At 44.7% G+C, this 15102-nt stretch overlaps 1 protein-coding gene across 1 annotated transcript in view; it reads left to right on the top strand.

The window, feature by feature from the left end:
- The first annotated feature begins 1626 nt into the window (after positions 1-1626).
- LOC115471275 (dual specificity protein phosphatase 13-like) overlaps positions 1627-15102 on the top strand; it is a 30571-nt gene continuing 17095 nt past the window's right edge. Inside the window, exons 1-2 of the mRNA XM_030204976.1 lie at positions 1627-1732; positions 4201-4361. Coding sequence (XP_030060836.1) covers positions 1627-1732; positions 4201-4361 — 267 coding nt within the window. The remainder of the gene's footprint in view (positions 1733-4200; positions 4362-15102) is intronic.

Genomic DNA, 15102 nt, shown 5'->3' with positions numbered 1-15102 from the left:
TGTGGCTTACATGGGGCAATGGAGGGTTAAGTGACTTGCCCAGGGTCACAAGGAGCTGCCTGTGCCTGAAGTGGGGATTGAACTCAGTTCCTCAGGACCAAAGCCCACCACCCTAACCACTAGGCCACTCCTCCACACCTTTAATTATACTGAGAAATGGTTAAAAATATTTGGTTGAAATCCTAGGAATGTCTGGGGACTCATTGCCTCCTATAACTCGGGCGCAGTATTTACAAAGTAATGTAAAATCTTTACCTGGAATTTCTCAAACCCAAGTAGGAGATGCTATGAACCTCACATCTTTATTGGAATCCTCATTAGAGGTAATTACCCAGAGAACTACTGTGGTGGTCTCCTTTGCTCTGGAAATGGACCGAGATGCAGTATTGAAACTTTTCTTTCGCCATTTGGACTCTCTATTCTTGGGATCTAAAATAAGAATTTATTCTGATTTGTCCAGAGAAACACAGAAAAGGCATAAAGCCTTTTCGGTTTTATGCCCAAGGACTTTGGCAATAGGTGCAAATTTTGTACTTAAATTTCCTTACATATGTTGTATATTATTTCAATCTAAACAATTTCAATTCTTTGATCCCAAGCAGTTAGAATACTTATTTCTGTCTAAAGAAGAGGTTAATGTTATTGTCTAGTCACAGATGTACACTGTAGGATAGCTTGGAGTAGGCTACCTGGGTAGCATTAACCTAGTAATTAATTTCCTAGATACAGTGTTAAGAATGGTTTTTCCTTTCTTGGATCTAATTTACCTAACGTATAGTGGACAAAAGTGGTGAATTGATTTCAGTTATTGATAACTTTGAATATTTCTTTATGTTGTATTTCCAGTTTCCTGTATTATCGCTCTATGAGTTGTATAATATATAATTGAATAAAAATAATGAACATAAATACAGAAGAGAGCATTTGTAATAAATAAATGTATTTAGGGATAATAATCATACAATTTAGATAGATTCTCCCTATTAATAAAAGTGGAAATATTTTATAATCCCCTTTATAGTCCCTGCATTTCTTTAAGCAGCTTTGGGATTTTCAAAACTATTGAAAATAGGTGGCACATTGAGTCACATGACCAGTGAAGCAGGAAGCCTGTGTCCCAGAGCTCTTCAGTGGATTCAAGAATCAGTAGGGCGTCTAATTTAGAAAGTTTTGATTTAAGACCTGAAAATAGGCTGAACATTTTTGAAACTCTTTCAAAGCATTTTGAGGCCTGCGGTTTATGATGTATGTTAATATCTCATCCATGAAAGCAGCATACGTAAAGGCAGTACGTCCACTGCAACACCTCCTATGCCATTGTGTTACTTCATGTGAGAAAAAGTTCAAAATAAAAGGGGTGACAGAGGTCACCCTTTTGTGGTTTCCCTATGTGGGAGGAAAATCCATCAAGGGGATGCCATTCACTAACACCACTGCTTTGCAATTAGCATAGAGGTTTTGTGTAGCTGTAAAAACTTCCCCTCAATCCCATATAACTTTAAAACATAAAATAAATGCCTAGCCTACCATAGTAGATGCTTTTTTTTTTGGCATCAGAACTAACTAGAGGGGAGGAATTGTGTTTTAAAAAAAACTATAGTTATCAAAAGTTTGGTTACATTGAGCATGGGCTATCTACTTCCTATCTACCTGCTGCAGTTGCTCCTAACCACCTCAGACTTTGTCGTTCCAAGGAGCTGGTTGGACACGTGTCACTGGAGTTTGCCTCAAGGTAATGTTTTTAGCTAAAAAGTTCTGTTTGTAGTTTCTTATGCTTCTGTTGCTGTCATGTGTTTCCTTTTTCCCTGTTAGCATCTTAGCAAGGTTTTTTGGCCATTTTCAAGTTCTCTTGGTTTTCTCCCCTGAAAAAATAAAGCTCCAGCAGCTTTAAAAAGTGCACCTGGTGAACAAAGCTATATCCATTATGGATACCCAGATCTGATGCGTGCAATGCCTGGGATCCAGCCATTATCTCTCTAATTGTAAATTATTTTCACAGATGTCCAAGAGAGGTCTTGGAGGTTGAGTAAAGCAGTGAAATGGAATTTTGTCACTGAAAAGTCTGATTCATCAAATTTGTCATTGGAAGCATTGGTATTAATGAGTCCTAGAGTTGCACTGGATGTTGGGGATGCATTGGCATTGAGAGTGCACCATTCACCCTCAGCATTGAGCACTGATAGTAGCCATAGGGACCAGTCATCATTTGAGTCCCACCCAAAGAAGAAGAGGGATTCATCCTTGACTTCAATGCCAAGGGCTCATGATGCTGGTTGCCAGGTGGAGGCCAGTGCACATTAACATCGCACTTCATTGGATCATTGCACCGATAATATTGAGACATTGAAATCACTGATGTCCTTGAAATTCACCTAACGAGGTCCACTCATCCTCATCCTGTCCTAATATATTATGAAAACATCCCCCCCAACCAATATATTGAAGACCTCACATCCTCGTGTTTGGTGAAGGAATATTCCCCGTGAACAAGGGAAACATCCTACTCACACCCATCGCAAAAGACCCCATGAAAAAACCAAAGATATCACAAACTACAGACCAGTTGCCTCAATACCACTAACAACCAAGGTGATGGAAGTTTTAGTAGTCAAACAAATAACGGACTGCATCAATAACTTCTCAATACTACACAAATCTCAATTGAGACTCAGAGCCAACCATAGTACTGAAACAGTTCTAATCACATTACTGACCAAATTCAAACATGAAATAGCAAGAGGCAACAACATCCTACTATTCCAGTTCGACATGTTGAGCGCATTCGAAATGGTGGACCACCAAATTCTACTAAGAATACTTGGCAAGGTAGGAATAAGAGGAAAAATGCACCTTGGATTAAAGGATTCCTAACCACCAGATCATACCAGGTGAAGGCAAACTCAGAAATCTCCTTCTACTAGCTACTCTTGGTATTCCTCAGTCTGTCTAAGACATCTTGCTAGTTGCTCGAAAGGCTTTCAGTAGATGAGCATATGCTTTACAATGAAGCAGTTTGCCATCTGGTGTTCTACTAATGACTATGACCCTGTCATGTGCCCGCCTACGATGATTCTGCAGTATTAACCCATTAGTGCCCAATGTTCCCATAATAAGTCATATGGGAACAAATTGATTTGTTCCCATATGGGAACGTTGGGCACTAATGGGTTAATAAAATTTATATCATCTAGTTTCAAAGCTTTTTGATCAGAGTTCATCTTAGTGCATTATCAGTTCACCATTCACCAACAGAAAACCTCCCAGCTTCACAATCACAGCTGATTGTACATTTCATGAAAAGATTGCTTCTTACTACACATGACAAAGCACTACACACAAATGATATCAAGGCCAAAATAGAAAAGACATGCAAAGATAGTAAATAGAAATTATACAAAGCCAAAGATGAAACAGTTGATCATAACTGGAATCAGGAAAATTTACTCTTGTGGGAACTGTGTGCAAAAACAAAAAGGTCAAACTTCGGCATGAACAATGCAAATTTCTGCACACAATATTTAAAAATTCTGCATGTTTTGTTTGTCAAAATAATGAATCATTGTATTGCGTGAAATCTAATTTAAAATACAATTCTGTCAAAATTACTACTAAAAATGGTTTAATTTTAGTTCTTTTTGAGGGCAGAATTTCCCTAGGAGTAAGACTACATCATAACACTCAGTCCCATACAATTCATTCTGTCACTCTGCCCATCTCTCCCACAGGCTTGGTCACTGCAGCATTAAATTTTCACCCTTCTGTTCTCTCCCCCCATTCGGACTTGACTCTATCTATAGCTCTGTCCTTCTCCCCAGCCCTCAATCCCGCTTCAAATTCTCTCCCCAAATCTTTCCCCATATTAGTTATCTCTCCAACTCTCTCTCTTTTCAAACTTAAAGTGCACCGTGCAGTCTTACCTTACCCCTGTACTGACCCCATTACACATGAAAGCTCTCTGCTTGGCTTGGCCTCCCCACCCCCACATATCCTCTACCTTATTGCATTCTCTCTCTCTCTCTCTTATCTTCTCCCATAGGCTTCTTTACTAGATTCCTCAGCAATCTTGCTCTTCCCAGACTTATTCTTCCCCAATTCTAAACTTAATCCACTCCCGAGGTCCTGCTCTGAATTTAGCTAATTTAGAGTTGAAGTGCTGGCTCCTAATCCTAATCTGTTGCATCGACTCCTCCTTTTATCCAGACCTGCACAAGCACCAGTTCCTCTCATCCTCTGACAGCTGCACAATTCTGTCTCTGACTGGCCAGGAGGCCTGTTCTGTCAAGTGCCAGGCAGCTGCTTCTGCTTCCAGTAGGCCCACAGAATCAGCTCTTCAAGCAGATTACATCTACATGGTGATGCATGTGGGAAAAAAGAACCCGAATTATAGCTACGTCATGCAAGGTTCCACGTTAGGAGTTACAGACCAAGAAAGGGATCTGGGTGTCGTCGTCAATAATACACTGAAACCTTCTGCTCAGTGCGCTGCTGCGACTAGGAAAGCGAATAGAATGTTGGGTATTATTAGGAAAGGTATGGAAAACAGGTGTGAGGATGTTATAATGCCGTTGTATCGCTCCATGGTGCGACCGCACCTTGAGTATTGTGTTCAATTCTGGTCGCCGCATCTCAAGAAAGATATAGTAGAATTGGAAAAGGTGCAGCGAAGGGCGACTAAAATGATAGCGGGGATGGGGACGACTTCCCTATGAAGAAAGATTAAGGAGGCTAGGGCTTTTCAGCTTGGAGAAGAGACGGCTGAGAGGAGACATGATAGAGGTATATAAAATAATGAGTGGAGTGGAACAGGTGGATGTGAAGCGTCTGTTCACACTTTCCAAAAATACTAGGACTAGGGGGCATGCAATGAAACTACAGTGTAGTAAATTTAAAACAAATCGGAGAAAATTTTTCTTCACCCAACGTATTATTAAACTCTGGAATTTGTTCCCGGAGAACAGGGGCGTAGCCACAGGTGGGCCTGGATGGGCCTAGGCCCACCCAGTTTGGGTTCAGGCCCACCCAGCAGCGGAGCGGAGGGAGCAGGCAGCACTGATCCTGCAACTGCCTCCTCTCTGACGGCAGCGCTTTCCAGACGCTGCCTACCGCTGCCACGATCTACTTCCTCCCTCTGTCTCACTCTCAGTCTCAACAGCAGTGGTAGCATCGCGATTCAAACACGCTGCCTCCTGCTTCTAACCCGGAAGTATCTCCTCTGAGGAGACGCTTCCGGGTTAGAAGCAGGAGGCAGCGTGTTTGAATCGCTACCGCTGCTGTTGAGAGTGAGACAGAGGGAGGACTCGGAGGTAGATTGTGGCGGCGGTAGGCAGTGTCTGGGAAGCGCTGCCGTCAGAGAGAGGGCAGGCAGGTGGAATGGGAGGGAAGGATGCATGGGGGTGAAGGAGAATCGCTGGACACATGGATGGGATTGAGGAGAGTCACGGGATGGAGGTGGGGGTCAGGGGACAGAGGAGAATTGCTGGCGATGGATGGAGGTGGGGGCAGGGGAGAGAGGAGAATTGCTGGGGATGGGTGGATGGAGTGGGGGCAGGGGAGAGAGGAGAATTGCTGGGGATGGATGGATGGAGTGGGGGGCAGGGGAGAGAGGAGAATTGCTGGGGATGGATGGATGGAGTGGGGGGCAGGGGAGAGAGGAGAATTGCTGGGGATGGATGGATGGAGTGGGGGGCAGGGGAGAGAGGAGAATTGCTGGGGATGGATGGAGGTGGGGGGCAGGGGAGAGAGGAGAATTTCTGGGGATGGATGGATGGATGGAGGTGGGGGGCAGGGGAGAGAAGAGAATTGCTGGGGATGGATGGAGGGGAGAGGAGAGTTGCTGGACATGGGTGGATGGAGGGGAGGGAAGAGGAGAGATGAAGGTTGCTGGACATGGGTGGATGGAGGGGAGGGAAGAGGAGAGATGAAGGTTGCTGGACATGGGTGGATGGAGGGGAGGGAAGAGGAGAGATGAAGGTTGCTGGACATGGGTGGATGGAGGGGAGGGCAGGGGGCAGAGGAGGGTTGCTGGACATGGATGGATGGAGGGAAGGGCAGGAGAGAAGAGGCTGCTGGATATGGATGGAGGAGAGGGAAGGGAGAGAGAAGGAATGCTGGACATGGATGGAGGGAAGGGAAGAGTGAGGAAGGAGATGAGATGAGGGAAAAGGAAGAGAGGAGAAAATTGCACATGGATGAAGAAAATAGGCAGAAGCTGGATCCACTGGACAGTCAAGTCTGCGGAGGACCCAGAGCAAGAAATGAAGAAGAAAGGCGGAAAGTAAAGAAATAAATGGAAAGGAAGCCCTGGAAACGGAGTAAAGAGGACAGATAGCAGCAGAATCAGATACTGGGCCAGTATGATCAGAAAAACAAAGTCACCAGACAGCAAAGGTAGAAAAAAAATCATTTTATTTTCATTATAATGATTGGAACATGTCCACTTTGAGAATCAGGTGCTCAACATTAAAAGTTTATATTTATTTATTTACTTATTTATGGCATTTTATCCCACATTAAACATGAATGAGATTGGAACCTGGGATCATTTAATGTTTTTTTTCCTGGAGAGAGTAATGCATTCCCTCCCCCACCCCCCAGGCTCTCTCCCCGGCTATAGCCAGCTCTGCAATTTTGAGGGGAGGTGCACAGGTAGACGGGGGGGGGGGGCGCAGAGGTGGACTGGGGAGAGAGCCTGTTGTTAAACATTTACCAGCACACTACTGTCTAGTGCCCACCCATCCAACCTGTTGGCCCACCCAAAAATTGACTTCTGGCTACGCCACTGCCAGAGAAAGTGGTGAAGGCGGTTAGCTTAGCAGAGTTTTAAAAGGGGTTGGATGGTTTCCTAAAGGACAAGTCCATAAATCGCTACTAAATGGACTTGGGAAAAATCCACAATTCCAGGAATAACATGTATAGAATGTTTGTACGTTTGGGAAGCTTGCCAGGTGCCCTTGGCCTGGATTGGCCGCTGTCGTGGACAGGATGCTGGGCTCAATGGACCCTTGGTCTTTTCCCAGTATGGCATTACGTTTGTACATATGTACTTAAAATTTTTCTCTTATAGCAAGCCTGCAGAGCATGCTTTCTTTTTCCCTGCGGGGAAATGTAAAGTCTGCCCAAATTCTGCACTGCGTAGTTGTGCAGAATTCCCCCAGGAGTAAGAATAGCACAGACTTACTACAAAACCAGTCATAATCAATTTGGGGAAATATTACATTGGTTTCTCCACCAAAAATTTGGATTTGCAGTCAATAACTACTGGAAACATTAAATTATAGTGAAAGCTATTGAAAATAGCCAAGCAAATATTTTAAGGGACTTCAAAATTCAGACTGACTGGCATCTAGAATGTGACATCTCAGACATTACTGTCATTGAAAAGAAAAGAACCATGTTTGGTTTATTGACATAGCCATTCTGAGAGACAGTAATGTGGAAGATAAGGAATTCAAAAAGGTTGCAAAAAATATTGAGAGTTACAAATAGAAATTGCAAACATGTGGCAAAAGAAATAAATAGTGGTACCAATTATTATTATGGCACTAAGAATTTCGGACTGTCTAAAATTTGAACACATTACAACAAACCATCTACAGACAGCAGCACTGTTGGGCACCTCACACATTATCTCACGCTACCTTCATGATGCCCAAGTTTTTGGGTAGTGTTACGTCTGTGCTTTCCTCGCCCTCTGGTGGCCAGTACAGGTGGCTGCTATGGACCATCACCCGTTCCAGATTTTAGCTGAGTCCGGTCCGGATCGTCCAGGCTGCCAGGTTTGCTTGCTTGGATTGAGCCTACACAGCCACCATAGCTTCCTGGTGATTGCTGCAGCTGCGTCTTTCCTGTCTGGGCTTATTAGCCATTTTGAAACTCTCTGGCTTTGCCTTGGCATTGCGTCTTAGGCCCTGGTCGTGGGTGCTTGTGCACTTCTGCCTGAGAGACTTTGTCTGGACCTGTTTCTGTGTTTGCTGGTTGCCTGCCTTTTGAACCTTGCCTGATCCTGGACTTTGCTTTGCTTGCCGCCTGCCTTTTGAACCTTTGCCTGGACCTGGACTTTGTTTTTGCTTGAAGCCTGCCTTTTGAACCTTTGCCTGGACCTGGACTTTGTTTTTGCTTGCAGCCTGCCTTTTGAACCTTTGCCTGGACCTGGACTTTGTTTTTGCTTGCAGCCTGCCTTTTGAACCTTTGCCTGGACCTGGACTTTGTTTTTGCTTGCAGCCTGCCTTTTGAACCTTTGCCTGGACCTGGACTTTGTTTTTGCTTGCAGCCTGCCTTTTGAACCTTTGCCTGGACCTGTCTTCTGCTTGCTGGCCGACTGCCAGAGACCTAGCCTGGATTTGCCGGTACGTCTGTTCTGCCTTGCTTCTGGTTTGGGGTGGTTTTGCCTGCCACTGCTGCTCCTCGGCAGTGGCCCAAGGGCTCACAAATCCAGTTCCTGTTTAGTGAACGTGACAGAATGCCAAGGCCATGAGCTCGGCAAGATCATCCCTCCAGCGGGGTTTCCAGCCTATGATTTTTCCCCTGGTTGGCAATATGGCTTGCCGCCCAGGTTTAACTCCTAGTTCCAGTTTGAATGCCGGTCCCACCACTGTGACTGCCCTTAGTAGTTTTATAATGCTCCAGAGTTATCGGGATAAACTTTTTTTTGATCCTGCCTTGAAGAATACTCCTGAGGCCTCAGCGGAGAGAAAGCGTATCTGGCAGCTTGGGCTTGTGGTAAACCCCGTTTCTGCTATTGATCCTTCTATCACACTCCTCGACTACCACTGCAGACTTCTCGGGGATCCAGCCCTACGGGATACTCCTGAAGGCGACGCTGAAAGAGAGCGTCTTAGAAGTCCTGAGTTTTTGGCTATCCAGCGGGCTTTTTACCAGTCTAGGTCCAGTCAAGCTGCTGAGTCCACGCTGAGTTCCAGCCAAGCTGCTGAGTCCATGCTAAGTTCCAGTTCCAGCCAAGTTCTGAGTCCTGTCCGAGAGACGCTTCTAACCGAGGCTCCAATTCCAGTTCAAGTAACGCTTCCAGTTAAGCCGCTGAGTCCAGTCCGAGGGAAGTTTTCGATTGAGCCTCTGATTCCTGCTCGAGTGGCACGTCTAGCCGAGCCTCCAGTCCTCGTTCAAGTGGCATGGCCAGTGAAACCCCTGAGGCCAGCTCGGGGGGTGCTTCTGATGGAGCCTCTGAGACCTATTCAAGTGGCACTCCAGGTCGAGCCTCCGGTCCTAGTCCAAGGGACCCATCCAATCAAGCCTCTGAGTCCAGTTCGAGGGGTGCTTCTAACTGAACCTCCGATTCCTGCCCGAGGGGTACTCCAATCCAAGCCGCCACTTCCAGTCCAGGTGGTGCTTCCAGTCAAGCCCCGGAGTCCTGTTCAAGTGGCACTCCTAGCCGAGCCTTTGCTGAGTTCGAGTTCCAGCCAAGATGTTCCTGAGCCTGCACTGAGTTCCAGCCAAGTGCCGGAGTCTGCTCTGAGTTCCAGCCAAGCTTCTGAGCCTGCCCTGAGTTCCAGCCAAGATGTTTCTGAGCCTGCCCTGAGTTCCAGCCAAGAGGTTCCAGAGTCTGCGCTGAATCCCAGCCAAGTGCCTGAACCTGCTCTGAGTTCCAGTCAACTGCCTGAGTCTGTTTTGAATCCCAACCCAGAGGATGCTGAGTCTGTTCCGAGTTTGAGCTTCAGCCCTGCTGTTCCGGAGTCCGCTCCGAGGTGGAGTTCCAGCCAAGCGGTGCCTGAGTCTGCTTCGAGGTCCTGAGAGCGGTCCGAGGGTCAGCTTTGATGCCTGTCCGGATGTCAGTCTTGACTCTGGTTCCAGCTTTAGCCAAGTTACCATTAGTCATGCTTTGAGGCTCCTCCGTAGATTCCACCATTGCTACCAGTGGAGACCTGAATTCCCCGTGGAGGTAGGGGGGTTCTTGAGGAGGAGGTACTGTTATGTCTGTGTTTTCCTCGCCCTCTGGTGGCCAGTACAGGTGGCTGCTATGGACCATCACCCGTTCCAGATTTTAGCTGAGTCCGGTCCGGATCTTCCAGGCTGCCAGGTTTGCTTGCTTGGATTGAGCCTACACAGCCACCATAGCTTCCTGGTGATTGCTGCAGCTGCGTCTTTCCTGTCTGGGCTTATTAGCCATTTTGAAACTCTCTGGCTTTGCCTTGGCATTGCGTCTTAGGCCTTGGTCTTGTATGCTTGTGCACTTCTGCCTGAGAGACTTTGTCTGGACCTGTTTCTGTGTTTGCTGGTTGCCTGCCTTTTGAACCTTGCCTGATCTTGGACTTTGCTTTGCTTGCCGCCTGCCTTTTGAACCTTTGCCTGGACCTGGACTTTGTTTTTGCTTGCAGCCTGCCTTTTGAACCTTTGCCTGGACCTGGACTTTGTTTTTGCTTGCAGCCTGCCTTTTGAACCTTTGTCTGGACCTGGACTTTGTTTTGCTTGCCGCCTGCCTTTTGAACCTTTGCCTGGACCTGTCTTCTGCTTGCTGGCCGACCGCCAGAGACCTAGCCTGGATTTGCCAGTACGTCTGTTCTGCCTTGCTTCTGGTGTGGGGTGGTTTTGCCTGCCACTGCTGCTCCTCGGCAGTGGCCCAAGGGCTCACAAACCCAGTTCCTGTTTAGTGAACGTGACAGGTAGGTCTAAAATCATTAAGGGAACCAGCCAACATTAGTTGTGGCAGATCAGTATCTACAAGGAAAGATAAAACAAAGTACTGGGTATGATACACTGGAATATCTGCCAGAAGTATTTACCTGTAACTACAGATTTGTGAGACCACAAAATTGCAACCATGGTAGAGCATCACCTCTAGAAGGGAAGACACAACAAAATAGCAGCCACGATACACTTGAATATCTTCCAGAAGTAGCATATTCGCCAACATTTTCAGAGCTGGAGGGCACTGTAGATGGAAGCCTTAGTCCCTCCACATAAGAATATAAGCATTGCCATACTGGGACAGACCGAAGGTCCATCAAGCCTGGTATCCTGTTTCCAACAGTGGCCAATCCAGGTTAAAAGTACCTGGCAAGATTCCAAAACAGTACAATACATTTTATGCTGCTTTAACCTAGAAATAAGCAGTGGATTTTCCCCATCTTAATAATGGCTTAAAGACTTTTCTTTTAGGAAGTTATCCAAACCTTTTTTAAACCCCACTAAGCTAAATGCTTTTACCACATTTTCTGGCAACAAAGTCCAGAGTTTAAATACATGTTGAGTAAAGAAATATTTTCTCCAATTTGTTTTAAATTTACTACTTTGTAGCTTCATTGCGTGCACTCTAGTCCTAATATTTTTGGAAAGAGTAAACAAGCAATTCATGTCTACTCCTTCCACTCCACTCATAATTTTATAGACCTCTATCATATCTCCCCTCAGTCATCTTTTCTCCAAGCTGAAGAGCTCTAGCCACTTTAGCTTTCCTCATAGGGAAGTCGTCCCATCCCCTTTATTATTTTCATCGCCCTTCTCTGTACCTTTTCTATCTCCACTATATCTTTTTTGAGATGCGGTGACTAGAATTGCACACAGTATTTGAGGTGCGGTCGCACCTTGTAGTGATACAAAGGCATTATAACATCCTTATTTTTGTTTTCCATTCCTTGCCTAATAATAACTAACATTCTATTCACTTTCTTAGCCACTGCTGCACATTGAGAAGAGGGTTTCAACGTATCATCAATGATGACACCTAGATCCCTTTCTTGGTCTGTGACTCCTAGCGTGGAACCTTGCATGACGTAGCTATAATTCAGGTTCCTCTTTCCCACAAGCATCATTTTGCACTTGCTCACATTAAAAGTCATCTGCTATTTGGATGCCCAGTCTCACAGTCTTGTAAGGTCCTCTTGTAATTTTTCACAATCCTCTTGCGATTTAACAGCTTTGAATAACTTTGTGTTGTCAGCAAATTTAATTACCTCACTAGTTGCTCCCATCTCTAGATTATTTATTAAGTAGTAAAAAAGGCCCGTTTCTGACACAAATGAAACGGGCACTAGCAAGGTTTTCCTCGGAGTGTGTATGTTTGAGAGAGTGTATGTGCGAGTGTGTGTGTGTGAGAGAGAGAGTGAGTCTGGGTGCAAGTGTGTCTGTGAGAGAGAGAGTGTGTGTATGAGAATGAGAGTGTGTGCAAGTGCGTATGTGAGACACAGTGTGTGAGAGAGAGAGTGTGTTTCACACAGATACAATGTGTGCGAGAGAGTGTGTGAGACACAGACTCTCTGTGAGACTGAGTGTATGAGACCAAGAGAGTGTGTGAGTGACTGTGTGATACATAGAGAGTGAATGTGATACAGTGTGAGACAGAGTGTGTGAGAGACAGTGTGTGAGAGTGAGAGTGAGAAAGACATTGACTGTGAGAGAGAGTGTGTGTGTGTGACAGAGATACCTCCCCCCCTCCCCTCTCTGGTGTCAGGCCCCCCCTCCCTCCCTCTCTCTGGTGTCAGGCCCCCCCCCCCCCTCTCTCTCTCTGGTGTCTGAGCGTTACTGTGCAGGACGCTGAGCTCTGGCTGTGCTTCAAGGAACTGACCAATCCTATTTAATAGAATGCACCTCCAACATTCTGAAGCCGAGAAACCTCATGTGGTTGGTCACTTCTGCTTGTGACGAACCCGGAAGTACTGGAGGGCGGAGCTTACAGAGATGGAGCCTTAGCTTCAGAAGCTTTAAACCCTTCACTGAAGCCAGGGAGTCAGCTTCAGAACGTTGAGGTTGGTTTTTATTATATAGGATGTGTTAAAAGCAGCGGTCCCAGCACAGAACCTTGCAGAACCCCACTATCTACCCTTCTCCATTGAAAGTACTGACCATTTAACCCTATTCTCTGTTTTCTATCTTTTAACCAGTTTTTAATCCACAATAGAACACTACCGCCTATCTCATGACTTGCCAGTTTTCTGTGGAGTCCTTCATGAGATACTTTGTCAAATGCCTTTTGAAAATCCACATACACAATATCACCTTTATCCACATGTTTGTTCATCCCTTCAAAGAAATGTAGTAGATTGGTGAGGCAAGATTTCCCTTCACTAAATCCATGTTGACTTTGTCTCATTAATCCATGCTTTTGAATATGCTCTATAATTTTCTTCTTTATAATAGTCTCTACTGTTTTGCCTGGCACCAACGTCAGGCTCACCAGTCTATAATTTCCTGGATCACCTCTAGAACCTTTCTTTAAAAATCATTGTTATATTTGCCACCCTCCAATCTTCCGATACCATGCTTGATTTTAAAGATAAATGACATATTACTAACAATAGTTCTGCAAGTTCATTTTTCAATTCTATTAGTATTCTGGGATGAATACCATCTGGTCCAAGCAATTTGCTACTCTGCAATTTGTCAAATTGCCCTATTCCATCTTCCAGGTTTACATAGATTTGATTCAGTTTCTCTGACTCGTCAGCATTGAATACCATTTCTGGCACCGGTATTTCTCCCAAATCTTCCTCAGTGAAGATAGAAGCAAAGAATTCATTTAATCTCTCTGCTATGGCTTTGTCTTCCCTGAGTGTCCCTTTTACCCCTCGGTCATCTAGTGGTCCAACTGATTCTTTTGCCGGCTTCTTCCTTCTATTATATCTAAAAAAGATTTTACTATGTGTTTTTGCCTCCAACGCAATCTTTATTTCAAAGTCTATCTTTGCTTTCCTTATTAGCGCTTTGCATTTGACTTGCCATTCCTTATGCTGTTTCTTATTATTTTCAGTCAGATCCTTTTTCCATTTTCTGAAAGATTTAACTCTAATAGCTTTCTTCACCTCACATTTTAACCTTGACAGATGTCATTTGGCCTTTCTTACTCCTTTTTTAATACATGGAATATATTTGGCCTGGGCTTCCAGGATGGTATTTTTGAACAGTATCCACGCTTGATGTAAACTTTTGACCTTTCTTAGCTGCTCCTCTAAGTTTCTTTTTCACCATTCTTCTCATTTTATCATAGTCTCCTTTTAGAAAGTTAAATGCTATGTACTTACTCCAGAGCTGCTATCAAATATGATCACTGTTATCAAACCACCCCAGCACCATTACCTCCTGCACCAGATCACACGGTCCACTAAGGACTAGGTCTAGAATTTTTCCTCCTCTTGGCTCCTGTACCAACTGTTCCATAAAGCAATCCTTGATTTTGTCCCTAGCATGCCATGATATTACATTTACCCAGTCAATATTGGGGTAATTGAAATCACCCATTATTATTGTGTTACCCAGTTTGTTAGTCTTCCTAATTTCTTATAACATTTCTACATCTGTCTGTTCATCCTGGCCAGGTGGATGGTTGTACACTCCTATCACAATCCTTTTCCCCTTTACACATGGAATTTCAATCCACAGGGGTAGTATATGTCCATAGCTTTCGTCAAATATGACAAGTGCCACACTCACTTCCGATTTTCAGCCAATTCGAACTAAGGACACATCCAAGCCATGCCCACTTCCCTCCCCTTTTCATAACATAACCTCCCAAACCACACCCAGACCCAGTGGCGTAGCTAGGGTAGTTGACACCCGGGGCTGGTCATTTTTTAACACCCCCCCCCCCCCGAAATCCAGCACTAGGCATACCGAGAATACAAAACACTCAGGACCTATAGAGCAATTCTACCATACCATAAGCAGTAATTTGTATGAGTCACACAAGGAAAAGGAAAGCATCTTAGACACTACAGTGAGCACTAGAACATCAATTCACCTATTGTAAAATGAAAACAGACAGATTAGTACAGATCGTCGATCCTGCACAGTCAATGCCAACTGAAAGCCATGTCTTTTTCACAAATACAGATACACCCTAATCCACTATAGAATAAGTAATCATAAACTTTCTATTTAGACAAAAATTAAACTGAACCCCCGATGCCAGACTCTGCATACAATGCAACACCACAGAAACAGAAAATGTCCTCTAGTACTGTGCAAAATATAAAGACAGCAGATGTAAATTTGAAAAAACTAACAAATACCAATCACCACTTTACAAACTAACAAATAGAAATAAAACAAATAATATCATTTTATTGGACTAATACATTTAGCTTTCAGAGGCCAAAACCTCCTTCCTCAGGTTAATTCAGTATAGTACTGTTACAGTGTCCTATCCTGACCTGAGGA

The sequence above is a fragment of the Microcaecilia unicolor genome, chromosome 5, assembly GCF_901765095.1.
Source record: "Microcaecilia unicolor chromosome 5, aMicUni1.1, whole genome shotgun sequence".
NCBI lineage: Eukaryota > Metazoa > Chordata > Amphibia > Gymnophiona > Siphonopidae > Microcaecilia > Microcaecilia unicolor.
Note: the sequence above shows the minus strand (reverse complement) of the source record. Positions and strands in the feature narration are given on the sequence as shown.